This window comes from Littorina saxatilis, linkage group LG10 (assembly GCF_037325665.1).
Source record: "Littorina saxatilis isolate snail1 linkage group LG10, US_GU_Lsax_2.0, whole genome shotgun sequence".
In the NCBI taxonomy this organism is placed as follows: domain Eukaryota; kingdom Metazoa; phylum Mollusca; class Gastropoda; order Littorinimorpha; family Littorinidae; genus Littorina; species Littorina saxatilis.
In genome coordinates, this window is record NC_090254.1 from 35,528,187 (window position 1) to 35,552,429 (window position 24,243).

The 24,243-nt window shown below is 40.9% G+C and overlaps 1 protein-coding gene and 1 long non-coding RNA gene across 2 annotated transcripts in view; one reads left to right on the plus strand and one right to left on the minus strand.

The window, feature by feature from the left end:
• Positions 1 to 2,044: 2,044 nt before the first annotated feature.
• LOC138978688 (protein brambleberry-like) lies at positions 2,045 to 16,724 on the minus strand. Its single transcript, XM_070351481.1, has 11 exons — positions 16,443 to 16,724; positions 13,924 to 14,052; positions 12,389 to 12,574; positions 11,472 to 11,694; positions 10,835 to 10,951; positions 10,123 to 10,302; positions 8,539 to 8,745; positions 7,116 to 7,298; positions 6,446 to 6,600; positions 4,682 to 4,773; positions 2,045 to 3,164 (listed from the first exon to the last, which is right to left on the minus strand). The coding sequence occupies exons 1-11, from the start codon at positions 16,677 to 16,679 to the stop codon at positions 3,044 to 3,046; spliced, it is 1,830 nt and encodes a 609-aa protein (XP_070207582.1). The 5' UTR covers positions 16,680 to 16,724; the 3' UTR covers positions 2,045 to 3,043.
• Positions 4,907 to 24,243, plus strand: part of LOC138978690 (uncharacterized) — a 422,724-nt gene continuing 403,387 nt past the window's right edge. The window contains exon 1 of the long non-coding RNA XR_011459765.1: positions 4,907 to 5,303. This is a non-coding gene — a long non-coding RNA (uncharacterized lncRNA). The remainder of the gene's footprint in view (positions 5,304 to 24,243) is intronic.

Consider the following 24,243-nt stretch of genomic DNA (forward strand, 5'->3'; position numbering starts at 1 on the left):
ATAACAAGCATTGAAATGAACAAGCGACTTTCATCCTCATTTGTTTAAGAGAGACTCACATGATTGTTGACAAAAACAGTGCAACAGGCACAATAAAACATTGCCAGAAAAAAATGTAGACTTGAATGTATACAAACGACAAATGTTTTCATGAAGTAAATGAGGGAAAAGCATAATAAACTTTTTTACGCACAACAAATGCCCCAAAGAAATCTTGTAAATATTTACTTGCTTGGAAGTTATGATGTGGTGGTACTAAATGCACAAAACTGGCACCAGATACAAAATAGTTGCATAGTCAAACCTGTCCTAGCAACTACCTGTCGATAATGACCATGGCCTAGGTGCACGACAAAGTTACAAACCAGGCTGGAGCCAGCCGCGGTGTTCTTTCTTTATTTGGTGTTTAACGTCGTTTTCAACCATTCAAGGTTATATCGCGACGGGGAAAGGGGGGAGATGGGATAGAGCCACTTGTTAATTGTTTCTTGTTCACAAAAGCACTAATCAAAAAATTGCTCCAGGGGCTTGCAACGTAGTACAATATATGACCTTACTGGGAGAATGCAAGTTTCCAGTACAAAGGACTTAACATTTCTTACATACTGCTTGACTAAAATCTTTACAAACATTGACTATATTCTATACAAGAAACACTTAACAAGGGTAAAAGGAGAAACAGAATCCGTTAGTCACCTCTTACGACATGCTGGGGAGCATCGGGTAAATTCTTCCCCCTAACCCGCGGGGGGTCTCTCATGGACTAATATTTTGCTTGATTGGTCCGTTCATGGCAGTTTTTCAAAGTCTCGGGCTCGGCCGTCACTAACCTTTGAATGAACACTTCAGTTCACCACAACCTGAACATTTTCATCTGTTAAAAATAGATAATTTGTTTCTTGTTTGTTTGTTGAAATCCAAAAAAAGAGCGCTAACGTTCCAAAATTCAGAATAAAAAAACCAGAATTGTAGATTATTGGAACGTCTAATTATTCACAAAATAAAACGTTACATTTACAGAGGGTTACCTGCCGTCACTTTGCAAGCGAGTTTCATCAACGATTTTGAAATAAGTTCATTACTTGTATCATAAGTGTTTGTCTGTCTGTCTACGTCGACGTACTGTAAATGTAACGTTTTGTTTTGTCAATAATTAAACCTTCCAATAATCTACAATTCTTGTTTTGTGTTTGTTTGTTGACGCAGCAATTCAGAGTCATTTTAAAACAGGTGTAAACACGAGCAAAATGATGTGAAGCAGTACACTGTTCAGTACTTGCATACTCAAACTAGAGATATTATTATATACAGGGTGGGCCATAAAAAGTGTCCACATTTAATTTGTTAATATTTTTCCTGTAAAGTGATATTTTCTTTTCTGTTTCAGATAGAATTTGAGACAAGCATCTTAGAATTCTTTGCGGCCTGAATGGATCGCATTCCAGTACAGGAAAGGACCAAAATCGTTGAACTTTACTTTGCTACCAATTCTGTGGTTCTCGCCCAGCGCGCTTTTCGGAGAGAGTTCCCTGGCACACACTGTCCATGTGCGAGAACTGTGAAGCGCCTCGTGGATAAATTCAGGAACACTGGTAGTCTCGCAGATAACAATAAAGGACATAACCCTGAATTTATCCACGAGGCGCTTCACAGTTCTCGCACATGGACAGTGTGTGCCAGGGAACTCTCTCCAAAAAGCGCGCTGGGCGAGAACCACAGAATTGGTAGCAAAGTAAAGTTCAACGATTTTGGTCCTTTCCTGTACTGGAATGCGATCCATTCAGGCCGCAAAGAATTCTAAGATGCTTGTCTCAAATTCTATCTGAAACAGAAAAGAAAATATCACTTTACAGGAAAAATATTAACAAATTAAATGTGGACACTTTTTATGGCCCACCCTGTACAATGCAATAATATTAAAAGTAAGCAGTGGCACAATGAAAACAGTAATAAGCTGTACTTGCACACTCAAAACAATGTCTTCAAACAACAACCTAACATTCTTGCCTTGAAATGTCAGTAATACACATCTCTAAAACATCAATGATACATTGCTTTCATTTAATGTTCATAAGCAGCACCAGATCCCAAATGACTCGCCCACATATCATGCTTGAGACTTCTTAACAAATTATAAAGCAAGCAATTCACATGCTAACACATTCACAAGTGGCAGGTAAATGCATGTTTCATTCTGGTCTCTTGACTGACAGATACTCGCATCCTTTTCTTCCAATTTTTGTCAGATCATTGTTTCGACAATATGACTGCACACTTTTGAGAGAGAGAGAGAGAGAGAGAGAGAGAGAGAGAGAGAGAGAGAGAGAGAGAGAGAGAGAGAGAGAGAGAGAGAGAGAGAGAAGGCCAAAGAGAGACACACACACATACAATGAAGAGTCGCACAACCACAAAAAAGGAAAAGTTCTCTACTCGTCCAAAAACATTGGTTTATCCAAAGTAATTATAAAAAACTCCATAAATCTTTCCTGAGACATGTTAACAATCTTAAAAAAAAACATAAACCTTTTCTTACACAGAACAGGAAGATTCGTTGCATAAACATCACTTTGATTTCTTTCGGAATACACAGATATGAATAATTATGCTGCCTTGATAAGTTGATAAACCAAAAGCGACTGAGAGATCCATGACTGATGTTTTTTCTTCTTTTTGCTCTGCTTTTAACAAACCAACATAAATATTCCCCTAACTTTATTGGGGTGTGCACGTTAAAGATCCCACGATTGACAAAAGGGTCTTTCCTGGCAAAATTGTATAGGCATAGATAAAAATGTCCATCAAATACCCGTGGGACTTGGAATAAAGTAAAAAAAATTCCATCTCACACGGCATTAAGTCTCAGGAAACATGAATACACGCATGCAGGAAAAAAAAATATGGGTAGCGCCGTATGTATGGCAGCTCGCTTTCCCCGGGGAGAAAGCAGCCCGAATTTCCATGAGGGTAACCTCACTGGACTGTAAATCTTATCCAATCCAATCCAATCCAAGACGGCTATGATAGTATGAACTCTAAGGGGAGATTATTCAGCGGCTGGAACATGAAGTCGACAGTAGTCTGACCCTGGGGTTGCTGACAGACGACACTGACCACCGGCTAACGTGTGACCCAAACATCGCGATGACACTGAGGGTGTGGAGCTTCTGAAAACAACAAAGTGAAGAAATGACTTCTGGACATGAGTTCACAATCAAGAGTCTTTTTTCTGACTAGTATTATGAAAACAAAAAAGAGAAGAAATGATTTCTGGACATGAATAGGAACAAGAGGCTGCAGGTGAGAAGAACATGAACAAGATAACAATCTTTCTTTATTTGGTGTTTAACGCCGTTTTCAACCACGAAGGTTATATCGCGGCGGGGAAAGGGGGGAGAGGGGATAGAGCCACTTGTCAATTGTTTCTTGTTCACAAAAGCACTAATCAAAAATTTGCTCCAGGGGCTTGCAACGTAGTACAATATATTACCTTACTGGGAGAATGCAAGTTTCCAGTACAAAGGACTTAACATTTCTTACATTCTGCTTGACTAAACTCTTTACAAACATTGACTATATTCTATACAAGAAACACTTAACAAGGGTAAAAGGAGAAACAGAATCCGTTAGGCGCCTCTTACGACATGCTGGGGAGCATCGGGTATATTCTTCCCCCTAACCCGCGGGGGGTAACAATGAAAATGTACTCGCCCAAAACCCGAATAATAAAAACTGGAATAAGGACCGGTTTGGACAGATGTCTTCATAGGCTAAAGTACTTAAAAAGGAGAGATGACAGAAAGAGAAAGAAGAAAACTCAGTAAAGAAGAAGACGGACAGCAAATAATGTTATACTAAAAAAGAACAAAGTCTGGGGACAGGAATACAGCAATATTCGACTTTGTCCTACTCTTCCTGGACTTTGTTCTTTTTTAGATAAGTAGTCGGGTTTTTTTTATCGTCGTATTCCCCCCCCCCCCCCCCCCCCCCCAAGGTATTTATCATATTCTAGGCAATCATGCGTACAAAATACGGCGAAATTGTATGGGTTCCTTCTTCTTCTGCGTTCGTGGGCTGAAACTCCCACGTACACTCGTGTTTTTTGCACGAGTGGAATTTTACGTGTATGACCGTTTTTACCCCGCCATTAAGGCAGCATACGCCGTTTTCGGAGGAAGCATGCTGGGTATTTTCGTGTTTCTATAACCCACCGAACTCTGACATGGATTACAGGATCTTTTTCGTGCGCACTTGGTCTTGTGCTTGCGTGTACACACGGGGGTGTTCGGACACCGAGGAGAGTCTGCACACAAAGTTGACTCTGAGAAATAAATCTCTCGCCGAACGTGGGGACGAACTCACGCTGACAGCGGCCAACTGGATACAAATCCAGCGCGCTATCGACTGAGCTACATCCCCGCCCAGGACCTCTTCCTAACCTAATCATAGGAGCAGCTTATTAAACCGGCCCCTCGAAGGTAATGGAATACATGAGAGTTCTTACATAAAATGCTAAAAAAGACAAAAAAGGGGAGGCATTCCAAGGTGTAAGTGGAAAGACTTCGAAAAATAGCCTGCACCTCACAACCCCTTGCCCATCTTCCCCAGTCCTATTCACTATTTTCTTTTTCACTTTCACCCCCATTCACTTAAAACACAGAGAAGTAAAAACATTTAAACATACCTTGACATCCTTGAAGCAGGTGTTGAAGCTCGAGAAGAACGGTTTGATGCTCCCCCCTCATCCACAACAGTACGGAACATCGCCGCAAAATGCTGCAAGAAAAATAAAAAGTTGATTTCTGTATTTGCAAAGTACAGCAGTAATCTTCTTCTCGTTCGGTCCATAGATTAGTAATGATTTACTTTGTGACTTCTTGACTGAAGACAGTAGAAAAAATGGACAAGATTGGATTTTCCTAAGTAACACTTTATTTTCACCAACAAACGTTAAACTAGTTAGTACATGTACTGAAGAACACAATATTTCTGAGTTATTTTGTTTGTTTGTTTGTTTGCTTAACGCCCAGCCGACCACGAAGGGCCATATCAGGGCAGTGCTGCTTTGACATATAACGTGCGCCACACACAAGACAGAAGTCGCAGCACAGGCTTCATGTCTCACCCAGTCACATTATTCTGACACCGGACCAACCAGTCCTAGCACTAACCCCATAAAGCCAGACGCCAGGCGGAGCAGCCACTAGATTGCCAATTTTAAAGTCTTAGGTATGACCCGGCCGGGGTTTGAACCCACGACCTCCCGATCACGGGGCGGACGCCTTACCACTAGGCCAACCGTGCCGGTTTCTGAGTTATGATAAACCCACCTGACTGGTAATGTTAAGAATCAAAACAATTTCTGTGATTATCATGTGCTAAAGGGTGGGGGGAAGATCTGAAACCTCTGTAATGTAACAGTTTATGAGCAACCAATACCAATCAAGGGAAATTTAAAAGTTTTAAATTCCTGTGAATAAAGCATGAACACTTACAAAATTGCCTTGAATTCAGCCTTGAGACGCAACTTTACATACCTAATGAAAATATGACAACCGGCTACTAGAACAGAAACAAGGAAAACTGGACTTGCCTTAACAGGCTTGAAAAACACAAAATAACACTGAAGGCTTTGGCCTGATGGTCTTCATGATGATCTTAGTCACGATGAAGACCTTCAGGTTAAAACATTCAGTTATTAGTGCCTGTCAATCCAAATGTAAAGTTGAGTCAAGGAGCCTGTTTTGTACAGGCAAGAAATGCTTACAGCTAGCCGCCTACTTAGAAGGAACACTAGGGTGTTTATAAAACGATTTTGTGCTAGCAAGGCAAAAATTAAAATTCCATTGGTTGATACAGGAAGAGTTGTGTGCAGTCGTTGGTAAACAGCCAATGGGACTTGCCGCTATGCACCCACCATGTTTTCTTGCACAGTGTGCCACCATGTTTTCATGCACAGTGTGCACACCCTAGAGGGATGCTCGCCTAGTCTCACCAACTCCTAGCCTTCTTTGCAGCAAGCAGTCCCCCAAAAAACACTTCTTCCTAGCTTTACTCGCCATCTCTCGGGGCCCGGATAGCTCAGGTGGTAGAGGACTGGACTTGTGATCCTAGGGTCGCTGGTTTGAATCCGGGCTGGGCCGGACACGGGTCAACTTTATGTGCAGACCCAGAGACGGTATCCATGTCCCACCCCCGTGACACCACAGTGGCACAAAAAAGACCTCGGTCATTCTGCCATAAGTGTAGATGGCTGATACAACCTAAACACGCATAAACTTGTTGTGTATCTCATCTAAAGTCGGGGTAAAACCCGGAACATGCCCCTAATGGCTTTGCAGTGAGGGCGTAAAACTTGAATTTCTCTCATATCTCGGGGCTGAGAAACGGGGATCAGTTTTCATTGTTTGTTTTATACATAATCACGAACGTTTAGCTATCACTGTACCTGAGCTGCATCTCCAGAAGGACCAGGTGTTGGAAAAGTCGCTGAACGTGTCGGCTCGCAGGGATGTCGTTGTGGGGAGGGTGCGGGTGGAACAGCAGTCTGTGATCGTGGGACGCTGCCGTTCGCCACAGTCTCTGCTCCCAATGTTTCTTGAACTGAAATGAATTCACACCATAACCATTATTGCTTTTGATGCCCCTTACAAGGTCAGAGACAAACACACAGACGTAGACAAACACACACAGAAGCAGACAGACGTACCCAGACACAGACACACACATGCAGAAGCAGACAAACACACAGTGACACACACACAGTGATACAAACAGTGACACATACACACGCGCAGACACACAGACACTCACAGACGCGTGTAAACACACACACAGTAAGTTTGTCCCAATGCTAAGGTCAAGTAAGGAGGTGAATGCCTTTCCTTATTTTATAGAATTAGAGAGAGAGAGAGAGAGAGACAGAGACAGACAGACTGAGAGAGAGAGAATATGTATGATGGAGGGAGCGAGAGAGACATAGACAGAGAGACAGATAGAGAGGTAGCCAGCCAGAGAATGGTGCTATTGATACCAATAACCATAATCACCAACAGAAACATCTAGCACATCCACCAACAGAAACATCTAGCTCATCCCCTCAATCTCCATCTCTTTACCTGTGTGACTCAAACGCTGCAGCAATGCCGTCAGTTGTCTAACCTCAGCTGGTGACAACGCAGAAGAATCATCACTACCTGCAGAAAATGTCAGTCCTGCCAGGCGACCTGCTACCCCACCCCCACCCCCTCCACAGCTTCTGCTTCGTGCGATGCTACTCATCTTCTTCAGCAACCACTGTCCTGAAATCAAATAAAGACAGGATAAAAAATAAAAATAAAGAATTGTAGGTTAATGGAAAGTGTAATTATTGACAAAACAAAACGTTACATTTACAGTACGTCGACCCAGTGGTCATTTAAGTAGACAGACAGACAAATATTTCTGGTACAAATAATGAACTTATCTCAAAATAGTCAGTGTACTGTGTATTTCGCATGCAACATGAAGGCAAGGTAATAATTTTGTCAATAATTAAACGTTCCATTAACCTACAATTCTTGGTTTTCTTATTCTGAAGTTTAGAACGTTAGCAGTCTATCTGTTTTTGGATTTCAAATAAAGACAAATCTTCATGACACTTCACAAAGACCAGCGCTATGCCCTATGTAAGGGTAATTACTCTGCAATGGTAAAAATAAGGCACAAAAAAAAAAAAATAGGTGTGGTTAAGGTAATATAGCAACAAAAAATAGGGTAGGAAGGTATGCAATCACTTTTTTTTTTAAAACTTTTTTTTCTAATGTGTACAAATTAAACCTACTTGACAGGGAAATAAGTGTGCGACTCGAGCGCTTTCGCTTTCATTGCGTTTTCTGCACTCGTTTTTTTTTGTTTTTTTTGTTGACAAATGTAATAAAAAGTTATAGGGTCGGCCCCTAAAAATAGGGTAGGTCGGGTTACCGTAACCACACCTTTTTTTTTTTAGGCCTAAACAGAAAATACATTGTAGGAGGAGAACACCTCCGTCCATACTTGTAGGCGATTGATTAACCAACTTCATGATTACACAACATAGAGTAATCATTATGTCTAAGTCAGAAAACAAATTAAACAAGACTGTTAAATCTATAGCCTTCTCTTTTGAGACTTTGGTTTTGCAAGGCGCATAGAATTATTGCAGGAAATGCGGCACAGTGATCCTTATTATTATTATCTATTGCCATCTGTAGTTATAAACAAAGAGAAGGAGAGATGAATATTGTTCTCACGACATTTTGTCGTCGTCCTAGAATGTTGGCATTACTCGATTCTAGGCGATTTTGATGTTTTTGTGCTTTGGACTAAGTAAATCATTCTCCATGAAAATATTCTCAAAAATACGTTGGACAATACATGTTTTAACATTCTTTTATCTTTCTATCTATACCAGGTACAAATATAAACACTATTTCACAATAAAAATAAACAGTTTTGGCCTTCTGCTTAAAAGCTGTCAAAAGTGAATTACAGCAAAATTCCATCACGACGTCAATTTCTCACCTAGAATAATGGTGGTTATAAAGACAGTAAGCCCGGCAAAATCCAGACTGCTGTGATGTGTCAACTGCCCCGCCATGTTTGACACGACGACCACCATCATAATGACGCGCGTCATCACAGGTGTGTGCAGGAATGCGGCCACCACCACCACCAGGAGAAAGTAGGCCAGGTGTAACACGCAGCACTGCAGGACTTCAAGCTTGTCATCTAGCCATACAAAGCACACACACAACATTCAGTTTAGTCACTTGTCATCTAGCCACACAGAGCACACACACAACATACAGTTTAGTCACTTGTCATCTAGCCACACAGAGCACACACACAACATACAGTTTAGTCACTTGTCATCCAGCCATACACAGCACACAAACAACATACAGTTTCGTCACTTGTCATCCAGCCATACACAGCACACACACAACCTACAGTTTCGTCACTTGTCATCTAGCCAAACAGAGCACACACACAACCTACAGTTTAGTCATTTGTCATCTAGCCACACAGAGCCCACACACACAACATACAGTTTAGTCACTTGTCATCTAGCCACACAGAGCACACACCCAACCTACAGTTTAGTCACTTGTCATCTAGCCACACAGAGCACACACCCAACCTACAGTTTAGTCACTTGTCATCTAGCCACACAGAGCACACACACAACATACCGTTTAGTCACTTGTCATCTAGCCACACAGAACACACACACAACATTCAGTTTAGTCACTTGTCATCTAGCCACACAGAACACACACACAACATACAGTTTAGTCACTTGTCATCTAGCCATACATAGCACACACACAACATACAGTTTAGTCACTTGTCATCTAGCCACACAGAGCACACACACAACATACAGTTTAGTCACGTGTCATCTAGCCACACAGAACACACACATAACATTCAGTTTAGTCACTTGTCATCTAGCCACACAGAGCACACACACAACATACAGTTTAGTCACTTGTCATCTGGCCATACATAGCACACACACAACCTACAGTTTAGTCACTTGTCATCTTGCCACACATAGCACACACACACAACATACAGTTTAGTCACTTGTTATCTAGCCACACATAGCACACACACAACCTACAGTTTAGTCACTTGTTATCTAGCCACACATAGCACACACACAACCTACAGTTTAGTCACTTGTTGGAGAAGGGAGTCATTATTTGGGCAATAACCCGATTTAGCCCTGTGTGACTGTGAGGTTCACGGTCCCACTGAGTAAATCTCAAACGGCCGCTCTTCTTTCAGTATGTGATGTCACTGCCACCGGGCTGATTCAGGACTATGCCATTATTTGATATATATATATATACGAGCATGGTTTATTTGATTTATACAGTGGAACCCCCCTTTATAAGACCCCCAAATTTAAGACTCCCTCCTTTTTAAGACCTTGTTTTCTGACTTTCTGTTCAAAACCTCTGTAAAGGTACTCTCCTTTTAAGACTCCGTCCTTTTCAAGACCCAGTTTTCCCAGACGTTTGAAGGTCTTGAAAGTCAAATTTCCACCTTATAAAGTTATAAGAGGCTAACAGTAAGGACGCCGTAGAAACGACATACCTGCACCTCCCAAAATCTGCGTCACCCAGGAGATGCGTTGTTCCATCTGGGTCTGCAGATCGAGGACGGTTGTCATGACAGCCAGGACGGTGGTGTTAATCTTCTGAAGATTGTCGAACACCTCTTCCTGCCGCCTCTGCAGTGTGTCGTGATGGGACAGCAGCCGCTCACTGCTGGCATCTGAACAGTGGACACAACAATCATACAACACTCTGGTCCATTCTAGAGGAAAACAAGTGAGAGGAAAGTAAGTGTCCTATCAGTGAATGTCTTTATAAGTCTTATGAAATGTTTGTTATACTGTAATTGTTTACAGACAGGCAGGGTGTGCCTAAGAAAAATTTTCATTCATATGTGATACTTTAATGGACAATAAAGTGTTATTGTTAAAGGGAGGCAACTGTGTCCAGAGTGGAAGTGAAAAGTGTTTGAATTCACTTGCATACAATCATTATAAGGGTGTGCTGCAGCATAGGCATAGCACTTGATATATTTTGGGGAGCTGGGGGAGGTTGGGGCGTTGCTGTCTCTTTCTCCTCTGTTGATCTTTTGTTTGTTTGCCCAGCCGACCACGAAGGGCCATATCAGGACGGTGCTGCTTTGACATATAACGTGCGCCACACACAAGACAGAAGTCGCAGCACAGGCTTCATGTCTCACCCAGTCACATTATTCTGACACCGCTCTGTTGATCTAACAAGCCGGCACTCACCTAGCCTGGCCAGTGCCTCAGATGCCTGATTGTGGATGAGCTTCAAGTCTTTGAGGATTGCCTCGTGCTTCTCCTGCTGAGCTGCCTCCTGAGACTTGATCAGCCGAGCCGTTGTGTCTGTTACCGACATGAAAGACACATCTGCATGTTTCCCATTAGTTTCAACAAGTGGATGAATACATACACAAAGGTATCTTGTCTTTCAAAACACAGATCAGCCTGGCCGTTGCGTCTGTTACCGACATGAAAAACACATCTACATGTTTCCCATTAGTTTCAACAACTCGAGGAATATAGAAACAAACAAAGGTATCTTGTCTTTCACTTTCAAAACACAAAAAACAAGAAAAGTAAACACACCTTGCCTTCGTAACCCATTACTCAGGTGAGTCAAAAATGTGGAAAAGTCAAGACAACCAGGTGAAGTGCTCTTTATGATAATATGCATTGCATATATATATATATATTGTGTTGGTTTGTTTTGGAATGAATTTGTAAAGCGCCTGGAGCCAATTGATGGGACTCGCGCTGTAGAAAAATTATCAATTATTATAGTTATCATCATTATTATTATATCAACAAACAAGAACAAGAGCAACAATTAGATGCAGCCTCACAGACTGACAGTGACACTCACTCAGTTCTGCGCGGATTTTCTCAGCCAGCTGCGCTAGTTGCTGGTTGCCGGCGGCGATGAGCGCTTTCTCTTCTTGTAATTGCTTGACATTATCCGCCACTGATGTAAACACATGGGCCTGACTAGTACGCATTTTCTCATGGGTAACGAACAACTCCTGATGACTTTCAAAAAGTCGACGCACTGTGTCTGTTGCCATTTGGTGAAGGTCCTCTTGGCCTGACTGCAAATCAAACAAAAAACTGGTGCTGTTACTGAACTCAGTTTCAAACACCCCGATTCCAAATCTTGTTCACATCCCCGTTGTAGTAAAAAATTAAATAATAATTGTTTGTTTGTTAATTGTTCTTCCATGTAATTATGTATTAATATTAATATTTTGACTGAACTAACATCCAGAAAACAAAATTCTAACTGAGCATGGATGTCAGCGAAACAATTCAACTCTACAGCTCTGAGAGTTTTAGAACTGAAGGAATCTCAAACTTGTATTCTTTTTCAGTTTATATCTTATAGTCATATACATGCCCATCCCATCCCCTCCCCCCCCCCCCCCCCCCCCTATTGCAACAACAAAAAAGCTATGATTATCAGGGTTTCATTTACTAGTGCGCCCTGCGCCATTGGCGCATTAAATCTGAAAATGTCCTTTCATAATTCCCTTCAGTGCGTCAAAGGACGCATCATGAGATTACGTACCACTACGCCACCAAATGTACACTTTACATCGGACTACACACACACACACACACACACTCACAGAGATGACAGGATATAGTGGCTACTTTTTCTCTCAGGCTAATCCCTGATTATTATTTGCACTTTTCAAATCAAACATACAGCTGTGTAAGCGGACACAAACACTCACAGTCACACACATACAACAAAATGACACATTGTAGAATTAATAAATTTACTTTCAGTTCTTGCATGGCCTGAAGCTGAACGGATGTTGCTGCTGCCAACTGGTTAACTGTCTTTTCCGCCAATTTTCGAAACTGTAGCTGTTGAGTAGCGTAGCACATGGCACGCGCACGGTTGCCGACTATCTGGTACGTGTTCCAGGTCACTGCATCCATGGTTTTGGTGCACTCTGCTAACGTCTTGAAAAGAAACAGCACAACTATAATCAGCAAATGTGACAAAAATGACTTGTGGTAAACAAGAATGAAAACAAGTCGCGTAAGGCGAAATTATAACATTTAGTCAAGCTGTCGAACTAACAGAATGAAGCTGAACTCACTGCATTTTTACAGCAAGAGCGTATACTCGTAGCATCGTCAGTCCACCGCTCGATGCACAGGCAGTGAAATTGACAAGAAGAGCGGGGTAGTAGTTGCGCTGAGAAGGATAGCACGCTTTTCTTTATCTCTATTCTTTTTAACTTTCTGAGCGTGTTTTTAATCCAAACATATCACATCTATATGTTTTTGGAATCAGGAACCGACAAGGAATAAGATGAAATAGTTTTTAAAACGATTTCGGAAATTTAATTTTGATTATAATTTTTATATTTTTAATTTTCAGAGCTTGTTTTTAATCCAAATATAACATATGTATATGTTTTGGGAATCAGAAAATGACGAAGAATAAGATGAAATTGTTTTTGGATCGTTTAATAAAAAAATAATTTTAATTACAAGTTTCCGATTTTTAATGACCAAACTCACTCATTAGTTTTTAAGCCACCAAGCTGAAATGCAATACCAAACCCCGGGCTTCGTCGAAGATTGCTTTGCCAAAATTTCAATCAATTTGATTGAAAAATGAGGGTGTGACAGTGCCGCCTCAACTTTTACAAAAAGCCGGATATGACGTCATCAAAGGTATTTATCGAAAAAATGAAAAAAACGTCCGGGGATATCATACCCAGGAACTCTCATGTCAAATTTCATAAAAAAACGGCCCAGTAGTTTACTCTGAATCGCTCTACACACACACAGAGACAGACACACACACATACACCACGACCCTCGTCTCGATTCCCCCCTCTATGTTAAAACATTTAGTCAAAACTTGACTAAATGTAAAAACACCTGAATGGTATGTTTATGGAATATTTAAATAACTAAGGAACTACAGACCTTGATAGTTGTAACGTCTTTCAGTTCAGCACATACACGGAGGCAACTCCTGTCAGTGTGTTCCAAGCTTTATTCGTTTCTCTGTATTGGCAAGCACATGTATGGTACATCGACCTAGATATTCTCCAGCATGGTGGGGAGTAACGTGCAGTGCGCATGTCCCGTGACGTATGCCCTTGTTACAATGCGCATGTCTGGCCTAGTGCCTTACTAAGCTCACTAATCGTGTCAATAGTGATACATGACTACAAAAAATTAAAACAACAAAAAAAAATTTTTTTTTTTTAGAAAATAATAATTTGGAAAAAAAAGCCAGAAATGGTTCAATAGCATAACAAAAGACTTTCTTTTCTCTTTAGTGCAATTACCATTGCTGATGAACAGGGGAAGATTGCTCGCTTCTCAACCTCAGACTGACAATTCAAGAGCTGCACGGAGAGTTTTCCCAGCTCTTCCTCTGTCATGTCACTGCACTTCTTCTTCAGCTGGTAAATCACCTGAAAAGGCAAACACGTCTCAGTGATAATTAAAATAACACCTAATTACTTAATTAGTGTAACTTTTGGTGTCACTGATAACAGGAGCAGCATATATATGTGCACGTCCTAGATACTGGGAAATACTATGGGTTGTCAACTTTGAATGACTGTCACAATATCTCTGAGCAATGGATGACAAAGGGGATGCTTTGATGTCAAAGGGGATGGATTTGACTTACTGTAACAACCAAGTTTGGGTTTCCAAACATTGCTGTGGGTTTTAAACGATTTAATTTTTAGCCAAAATGCCCCCAAAACAGCACCTAAAACTGGGACAAAAATACACCAGTCTGTGTTGCAGCTGTACATAATGGAGAATAAAGCTCTGTGAATTTTATTGTGATGTTTATGGGTCAGCTGAAGGATTATTCTCGACATACACACTCAAGAATTACATCTATTTTTCTTCTTCTGGGAGTTTGATCGGCAAAGAAAACACGTAATCGTGGGTTACCGTCGTTTCCGGTTTCAACTTCATCAAAAAATGCGATCTGCTGAACAAAGGAAACCTCAAAGTTATTCAAAGTCATTATTTATTTATTTCAACAACATTTAGGTTTTCAAAACACAGCACTACGGTAGGAAACAAATTTATTTCAGCTTATAACCGCGCTTGAATGTACCCCACCCTTGTTTCGTTTCCATCTGTAACCCACGAAAGCATGGCCACAGCAGACGACAAATCCCGCATTGCCTATCACACACGCGTTGTGAGATCGCGGGAACACCGTCGAAAGTTCCATTCATGACGTTTGACCCGGTCATGTGAATAGACAATGAGAATTTATCCACCCAATCGTATTCGTTTCCGGTTTTTGAGACGTAACTCACGACAGACCACGCTGTATCTTCACTGTTTGAGACCTGTAAAATCTTTTTTGACAATTGTAGCATATATTCATCGACGAATTTTGCGATATTTTGCTGATTAAAGCTTGATCTGGTGCAAAGTTTGAGCAGCACATGTGTTCTCATGATCGGCGCCATTATGAAATTTTCGATTCTTCTGCAACGCACGATCGACAATCGATTAATTCTCTCATTTAGGATTGTCGCTTATGGAAACTTGAAAATTTCAAACTTTCATGTATGCATAGTTATTTATCTATGTAGTCCACATGCAATAATCAAGTTTTAGTTCTTTTCTTTGGAAATAAAAGACATTACGAACTATGGTTTCCATGAAACTCACGACAGTATTATCTCTATACACATAAACCCAGTGAGCACAGATCGAAAACTTTTTGCTCACTTAAATCTTTCTATCATGTATTAAAACCCAAAAGGGTGCCCAAAACGCTAGTTGCTACATTTGACCTACAAAAAAAACTTTTGCGTCTGGACATTGCGTGGGTTACGGTTTCCACTTTCTACTTCGATCTAGTTAACTTATGGAAACTTGTAATTTCAAACTTTCATGTTTGCATATTTATTTATCAATGTTGTCCACATGCAAATTGCAATAATCAAGTTTTAGTTCTTTTCTTTGGAAATAAAAGACATTACAAACTATGGTTTCCATGTAACTCACGACAGTATTATCTCTATACACATAAACCCAGTGAGCACAGATCGAAAACTTTTTGCTCACTTAAATCTTTCTATCATGTATTAAAACCCAAAAGGGTGCCCAAAAGGCTAGTTGCTACATTTGACCTACAAGAAAAACTTTTGCACCTGGAAATTGCGTGGGTTACGGTTTCCACTTTCTACTTCGATCTAGTTAACTTATGGAAACTTGTAATTTCAAACTTTCATGTTTGCATATTTATTTATCAATGTTGTCCACATGCCACATGCAATAACTGAGCTAAAGTTCTTTCCTGTGGGATATTGAAGCCTAAAGTGGAAACCATGTAACCCACGACATAGAGCGTACTGCATGTGTCTAATTGTCATTTCTAAAGAAACCCCGATATGAAAGGTCCTCTCTTTGACAGAAAAAGATACAGGCATGTCTTTTGCACTTAAAAAAGAGTATTTCACTCAATTCAGTCCTACTTTTTTTCCTGGTGTCCATGTCCCATAGTTGTGACCCAGTATCTAGGATGTGCACATATATAAGTCCAGTTTGTTGTCTTTGTTTTGTGTGTTTATAAACATCATGTAACTTTGTTTGGGTTACACCACCGCGCATTACCACCTTTTTGTGTATTAATTTCCATCAACTTTGGAACGGTGATGAACGGACCACTGATCAAGTCAAGTCAAGTAAACAAAACTACTAAGTAACATGAAACCAACTGCTACTGTGCCAGTCACTCTTTGTTGTTGTTGTGCACTTTCTTCAATGTTGTTTCTTGTCTACGTCTGACTGCAGTACTTCCTTTGACACATTTTATACTCACAACGTGGTAGCACGCGTCAAGCGGTGATAAATCTGCCAGTGTTGTTGCAAAGTCCAAAAATTTCTCGTCTGCTGAAAGTACTTCAAAACGCGTGATTGGTTCTTCGGAGTCGCCATTTTCACTTGCTTTTGTCTTTTCCGACCCAAAGAGCCATTCAAACATTCCAACGCCGCCATTAATGTTTTGTAGAAACAAGAAAACAAAGAGAACGTGCTTCAATTTGAATCGTGAGGACATTTTCGAAATCAAATCGGAAGTAGGCCAAGGAAGTTTTGAAGGACCCTCGCTGAATGAATTGTGAATTTTTCATTGGTCAAAATGGCACTCGTTTACAAAGAGCAAGGAAGATAACTCAGCAATAAGGAATCTACACAGGCCCAAGAAATTAAAAAATACAAAACTTCTTGTTGGAAAGAGAGTGGGATTTATAATTGTACATTTTCTCATTGTCAAAACGACTCTCGTTTACCAGGCACGGCCCAAATGATCGAGGTATCAGTGACAGAGAAATCTAAAACAGGCCAAAGGAGTAGTTTTGATTTTTGTCGCAACTCAGTGCCGACGGGAAAAACCGTGCCGCCATTAAAAGTTCTTGAATTTGTATATAACTTTAGGTAATCTTGAACTTTAGCGTGTTAAATTCATAGCTCATAATTCAGAGGCAAAATTTGTAGAACCTGCACTTGTAATCATAACAAGTCATTCAGGGGCGGACGAGGGGGCCGGGGGGGGGGGGGCACAGGGGGCACGTGCCCCCCCCCCCCCCCCGAAAAAAAAAAAAAAAGATTTTTCTATGCTGATTCTATGACCATTTCTAAGTTCAAATGGCACCAGATGGCACCATTTTGCTTCTTTGGGCAAAATGTTTTTCCGGGGTGCATGCCCCCGGACCCCCCTAGCAAATTCGGGCGCTTCGCGCCCATCACATTCACTTTCGATTCAAAGTGCCCCCCCCCCCTCCCCTTACAAAGCAACTGATCCGCCCCTGTCATTTTAGATCGCTACAAACTTGAAGAAGCTATAGGGCCTACGGCCCCAGAGAGGACTTGGAGAGGACAGCACGTTTCCCCCTGCAGTCCGGACTGACGATCTAACAGCGAACGACAAGAAGAAGAAGAAGAAGATCCCTTTGAAGTTACGGAATGAACTCCGATGAACTGTACGAATGCATTTCGTTTACATGGGTCAAAGAAGGAATTATCCGTATGAGCGGGCAAAGGGAGACAACTCTTTCGTGTAAATGATGTCCCATGGTTGACAACGTACGCCATTTTCGGTGCATTTTCGTCGATTGAACAACCAAATTAATTAATTATGCTTAAGTTTGGAGCTCAATCCGTCAATTAATTTCACGACAAATGTTCTTTGGCTTGCTTACCTGGACTTGTATTAAAAATAAGTCAGGAATGTCACTGGATACTGAGCTATGAATTTAACACGCTAAAGTTCAAGATTACCCAACTTTAATAATATTGAAGAAAGATTACTCAGCAAAACGGAATTCAAACATGCTACTTTCTTACCATCCTGACGAAGGCCGTTTAGGCCACAAAAAAATAGGTGTGGTTACGGTAACATAGCCCAAAAAAATAGGGTAGGAAGGTAGGCAATCACTTTTTTTTTTTTTACTTTTTTTTCTAATGTGTACAAATTAAACCTACTTGACAGGGAAATAAGTGTGCGACTCGGGCGCTTTCGCTTTCATTGCGTTTTCTGCACTCGTTTTCTTGTTTTTTTGTGGGTTTTTTTTTTACAATTGTAATAAAAAGTTATAGGGTCGGCCCCTAAAAATAGGGTAGGTCGGGTTACCGTAACCACACCTATTTTTTTTTTAGGCCTTATCTGCCAAAATATTGTCAGTTCAGAACAGGACTCACTTGAGACGTTCGCAAGAACCCAGTCCTCTACGGAAGAAGAGAAGTAGGCCCTACCCGGTAACCTGGTTACTGGGGTGTCTTCTTTTTATTTAAATGTTCAAACAGGCTCAAGAAAAAAACAAGTCGCGTGAAGCGATATCAAATCGTGTAAGTTTAGTCATGTCGGCCTGACTCGAAACCGTCTGATGCTTGATTTATCCGTGTGTGATATGTCACGCATATTACACTCATTGGACATATTTTTCTTCTAATTTTTTGTTTCCCGTCGTTGTTATTTGCAACATTTTTCTTAGGCAACGAGGGTAATTCATGTGTTGAATTTTGTTATTGTAAAACATGCACTTGCACATTGTGACGTCATCATAGTTTCAATGCGTAAACTTACTCAACTTCAAGCGCAGTTTCTTCAGTAGTAAAATGGTTTTTGCGAACTGTGCTCACAGTAAAACTCCATTGCGTGTTTTTACATTTAGTCAGTCAAGTTTTGACTAAATGTTTTAACATAGACGGGGAATCGAGACGAGGGTCGTGGTGTATGTGTGTATGTATATGCGTGTGTGTGTGTGTGTGTATATGTGTGTAGAGCGATTCAGAGAAAACTACTGGACCGATCTTCATGAAATTTTACATGAGAGTTCCTGGGTATGATATAACCCGGATGTTATTATCATTTTTTCGATAAATGTCTTTGATGACGTCATATCCGGCTTTTTGTGAAAGTTGAGGCCGCACTGTCACGCCTCTTTTTTTCAATCAAATTGATTAAAACTTTGGTCAAGCAATCTTCGACAAAGTCCGGACTATGGGATTGAATTTCAGCTCAGCAGCGTAAAAACTAGTGGATTAGTTTGCTCATTAAAGTTGTCATTAAAATCGATTTTTCACTAACAGATTGAAAAATGATTGCATCATATTCCCCAATTTCTCCTGATTTCAAAAACATATATACATGTTTAATATAACAATTTGCTGAGAATTACAGAAAATAGGTTTAAGTAAGTACTGCGTTCGCGCGCTACGTGGACACGAGCGTGACCCGTCTCGGTATTTTGGTTTGTGGTTAGTCGAGACTATCTGTTTGTGTGTGTTAATCTGTTACATTGATGCCGACAGCTTGACTAAATGTCTTTATATTGCTTCACGCGACTTGTTTCTTTATTACGACTGTGACACAACCTTTTAAACTCTCTACTGTACTTTTGTTGTTGGGTATGCAGCCTAAATACAAAATTAAATCAACCGCTGTTCGTAGGTCCGTCTGGCCGTAAGTCCTTTCGCCTCTGCCGGCTCTACGTTCATTTCCACGAGGTCCTTCGGCATAGTCTTTTTAGCATACTCTGCTTTTGAGAGAACCATGCTCTTCTTTTTCGTATGCCCTGAACACTTTCCTCTCTGAAAGCTTACCTGTCTCTGTTCCTGGATATTTTGTTAAAATTTTTTTTAACATTCTTTGTTCCCCACTTTCCCTTTCCTTTGTCTTATTATATGCAGGCTTTGTCATGATTTGAGTTGCGTTGTACAATACATAGTATATCAGCATAATAAGTCCAACTTCATGAGTCATGACTGTCAATGTTTGATCTGTCTAGGGCACGCAATCATATGCAGAGCGTTCGCTTGAGTTCGTGCCCGTATTGTTGTTACATTTAGTCAAGTTTTGACTAAATGTTTTAACATAGAGGGGGAATCGAGACGAGGGTTGTGGTGTCCGCACTATGGGATTGAATTTCAGCTTGGCAGCGTAAAAATTAGTTAATTAGTTTGCTCATTAAAGCTGTCATTAAAATCGAGTTTTCACTAACAGATTTAAAAATGATTGAATCGTATTCCTCAATTCCTCCTGAATTCAAAAATATATACATATGTCATGTTTACTCTAAAAATGTGCTCAGAATGAAAGAAAATAGGTTAAGTAAGTACTGCGTTCGAAGACGAGCGTGACCCGTCTCGGTCTTTTGATGTGGTTACTCGAGACTATCTCAATAATTATACTCTCGGCTATGACTGTTTTTTTGGTGTTAATCTGTTACTTTGATGCCGACAGCTTCAATACATGTTTATATATCGCTTCATGCGACTTGTTCTTTTTATTGTTGTATAATGTTCAGATTGAATAAAAAATCTTCTTTAAAACCAATGTTCTGAATTCCAACTGTTCTGCCTCCGACAGTCTAGCTGGAAGGACAACTGGTGTAGCTGCCGTAAGGCGTCCCCACTAGGCGCAGTTGTCTCCCCTGGTGTAAAAAAAGAATTAAAAAACCAAGAAAGGTATGTTGTTGGAACGTTGTTATTGACACAAAATAATACGTTACAATCACAAATATATCGACCCAACGGTCTTTTAAGTGAACAGACAAACAAATAGTCACACAAAACTTATCTTGATGAAATGTTCGCCTGCTCGCCAGAAAGCCAAGCGAACTGAATGAAAGCTTCCTGGCGGAAGTCTACTTCACGAAGCTCGCTGCACGAAGGTTTGGCACACCGGCATGGTTGGCCTAGTGGTAAGGCGTCCGCCCCGTGATCGGGAGGTCGTGGGTTCGAACCCCGGCCGGGTCATACCTAAGACTTTAAAATTGGCAATCTAGTGGCTGCTCCGCCTGGCGTCTGGCATTATGGGGTTAGTGCTAGGACTGGTTGGTCCGGTGTCAGAATAATGTGACTGGGTGAGACATGAAGCCTGTGCTGCGACTTCTGTCTTGTGTGTGGCGCACGTTATATGTCAAAGCAGCACCGCCCTGATATGGCCCTTCTTGGTCGGCTGGGCGTTAAACAAACAAACAAACAAACCAATACCTGTCCCAATATAGACCAGTTGGTCTAAGAGGACGTTAAACCCTAATAGTCAGTCAGGTTTGGCACTGCATTTTCGATAAAAAGACGACTTCGCAAAGTCAACTTCGGGCTCAGTTAATGATGGCCTTAAAGATCGGGGAGTCAAAGTCAACATTGGAGAGGGCCCCAAAGGGTTTTAAATCGTGATCGTGATTGGCGTTTTTGACCTTTCTGTGACCGTGATTGCTGAAATTTCCATTTCTGTGATCGTGATGGGACTTTGCCCGTGATCCGTGATGACAAAAAAATCAAGTCTCGTGATCGTGATCGTCATTTGTTTTCATCATTGACTGCGGTGATCATTGACAAAAATCAAGGTAACTGTGATCGTGAAAGCTAAAATTTCCCTTCCCGTGATCGTGATGATACCCTCCCTTTGGGGCCCTCATTGGACGAGGTTTGACATTGAGCGGTAGCCATACTTCATTGATTAAAACCATCCAGACTTTATCCTTTTGGATTTTTTGAATGTCCGAGTATACAAAAGCATCCCCTTCCCACCCAGATCAACGATGACCTGAAGACAGCAGTTACAGAGCTTTAGGTACCGTACAGGGCAATCCCTAGACAGGATTGCGTTCGTGTCATTGACAATTTCGAAAGGGTAATTTGGAACACATCTGGGAGAAAAGGTTGAGTCGGACCATTTTACCTAAAGATAGGAAACGCGCAGAATCAGTGGTTCGTGAACAAAATGAAGTTCATGCACAACTATGAAGATAATCGCTGAACTCAAATGATAGGGAACATGACCCCTTTCGTTCTAAAGTCACACTTGCGTAATTGCGCAGAAAAATTCACCAATGACAACAACGCATTCCTCCATCAATAATGCCTTGATCTTGCCTGTAATGGCTGCCCTCAAGTCACTGATTGTCAAAGGTTGCATGGTTATGGTAAACTAGGTCCTTCAAATAACCCCAAGGGTAACAATCTGGAAGGCCGCGTAAATTGGGTTAGTTTGGCTACCGCTCAATTTCAAACCTCGTTCCGTTGAGTCGATCTCCGAATTCGGATTTTGTTTCCAAAAGGGCACAGCGGTCAGACCATCAAATTTTGATCTAAAAGCTGGCAGCTTTGTGGAATGGTCATCCATCGTGTGAAGTTAATCTACACCAAATATGAAATTATTTGGTATACAAATATAAAAGTTATTAGCATTCTTATGGGTTGCATTTATTTGGGTCACCCTGTGACTTGTTATTTTCTCTTCAAAATCTTATGCAGTGTTGTGCAAATAAAGATGGATACTATTCAGTTTGATAAAAAAACAAAAACAAAGAGAAATAAAAGAGTGACAGGTGTCCAAAATGAAGGGTCTGTCACATAGGCAATCTTATCTTCAGGCCAGATCGGTCGCAGTTTTGCCGTGAAACAGCAGCCACGAGCCACGTTTCAGTTTTCACGTAGCCTGTACCATATCTCACTAGCGAATTTGCACGATATTCACCATGCTTCACGTTTTGATGACGTTTCTTGGCTTATCCCATAATCTGTCTATCCACAGAGAGACATCAGCGACTCCATCTGAAACGAAGTAAAAGAGAGTCGCACTGTTCTGCATCTGTCAGTATTCCTCCGCAATTTTCTTTTTCAACAGTTCTGATTGGTCATTGAGATTACGTCATCACGAGGGAAGATAAGTGAGGCGGTTGTGAGCCTGCATTGCAATGTGTTAATGAAAAACGAGTTTACTGTACAAAGTATGTTTTCTGATCAGTTTTGACTTTCTTTACCCGGAAGACGGGTGTAGTAGGGGTGGGGAGTTTGACTATAATCTGACAAATAGGATCTATCACAGTTTGTTGTTGTTGGCGCGTTTGGACCATTCAAGAGCTTTGCAGTCCCTCTGTGTTTACTTAGGGGAAGGGCTCCTAATATGGAGCGGCTCCTAATATGGACCACCTCCATATCTGACAAGGTAACGGCGCTAGGGCGCTCAAAACAATTTCATTGGCTGTATTCACCCTCTCTGGATAACTTTCACATGTCAAAACAGTTGCAGAAACACAAACCTCAAAACCGTTAGGCTTTTTCTCTTTTTTTCACTTTTGGCAGGGTTCACTCTAAAACTTGCCGCCTAAAACGGACTCGTTTCTGTCCACAGCCAAATCTTTTATCACACAAAGATTGCTACATATGACAGCTAAGACCGTATTTGTTACATTTTAGCAGTGTTGACCCCGAGTTTCTACTGCAAACAAAAATAATTGCAAAATCTCAAAGTATGTGTGACTGAGTCCCCTAATATGGACCACCTTCAACAAATCGAAGAAAATTAAAGGTCCTCGTCTACATTTTCTGACAGAAATTGAGATTTGACCGCTAAAATGTTTAATCCATTCACTAACACTTTCAAAAAAACACCCCCCTCCGATCAGAAAGGACGGAGCAAGTGTAGCCGTTTGAAAATTCATTGATGTATTCCATTGTAGTAGGATATCCTTATTTGGAACATAATCGTAGTAGGATATCCTTATTTGGAACATAATGTAAAGCGGAAGTTTTCAAAGTTCTCAACCACCCAGAATTCCTAGCGGTGAGCAGCCGCTGGCTTGACGAAAGTTCTCTGGTAAGTTCTTTTTATCAATTATGCAATACATTCTTGTCGTATAAGACTTTTAAGTGGCTGCAAACAAGGCTTCATTATGCAACAAAACAGTTTCAAGCAATGTGTTTGCTCTGTTCACGTACTGTGTTCGTCATTCGTAGATTTTAAATCTTAGCCGAGTTGACGCATTTCAGGGAACCTCTCAAAAGTCAGATTTACGCTTTCAGCATTGCACATCACGGTACTTTGTTTTATGGCGGTTTACAAAGAGGCTCTGCTTAATGATTCGGTTCAGGAATTAAGGAGTCATCATAAAAATAAAGCAAAAGCATAGGTCTAACGCTAACTGAATGTTTCGAGAGGCACAGTTCCGACACAGTCACAGTCCGACACAGTCACAGTGACACACGTACACTGACAATGAAATCTAAAACGCTTGCAATCGATCTAAATTTGTATTTGTGCACACACAAAACATTTCGACTACAAAATAAGGATCGGAATAAAAAAAAAAGGTCTTTTCCAACAAGAGTCCTTG

Coding starts and splice junctions, on each gene's coding strand:
- LOC138978688 (XM_070351481.1), bottom strand. CDS start 16,679: ATGTCCTCACGATTCAAATTGAAGCACGTTCTCTTTGTTTTCTTGTTT. Junction 10,303..10,834: donor TGAGGCACTGGCCAGGCTAG/GTGAGTGCCGGC, acceptor TCCACTGTTCAG/ATGCCAGCAGTGAGCGGCTG. Junction 4,774..6,445: donor CTTCTGGAGATGCAGCTCAG/GTACAGTGATAG, acceptor TTTTTCTTGCAG/CATTTTGCGGCGATGTTCCG.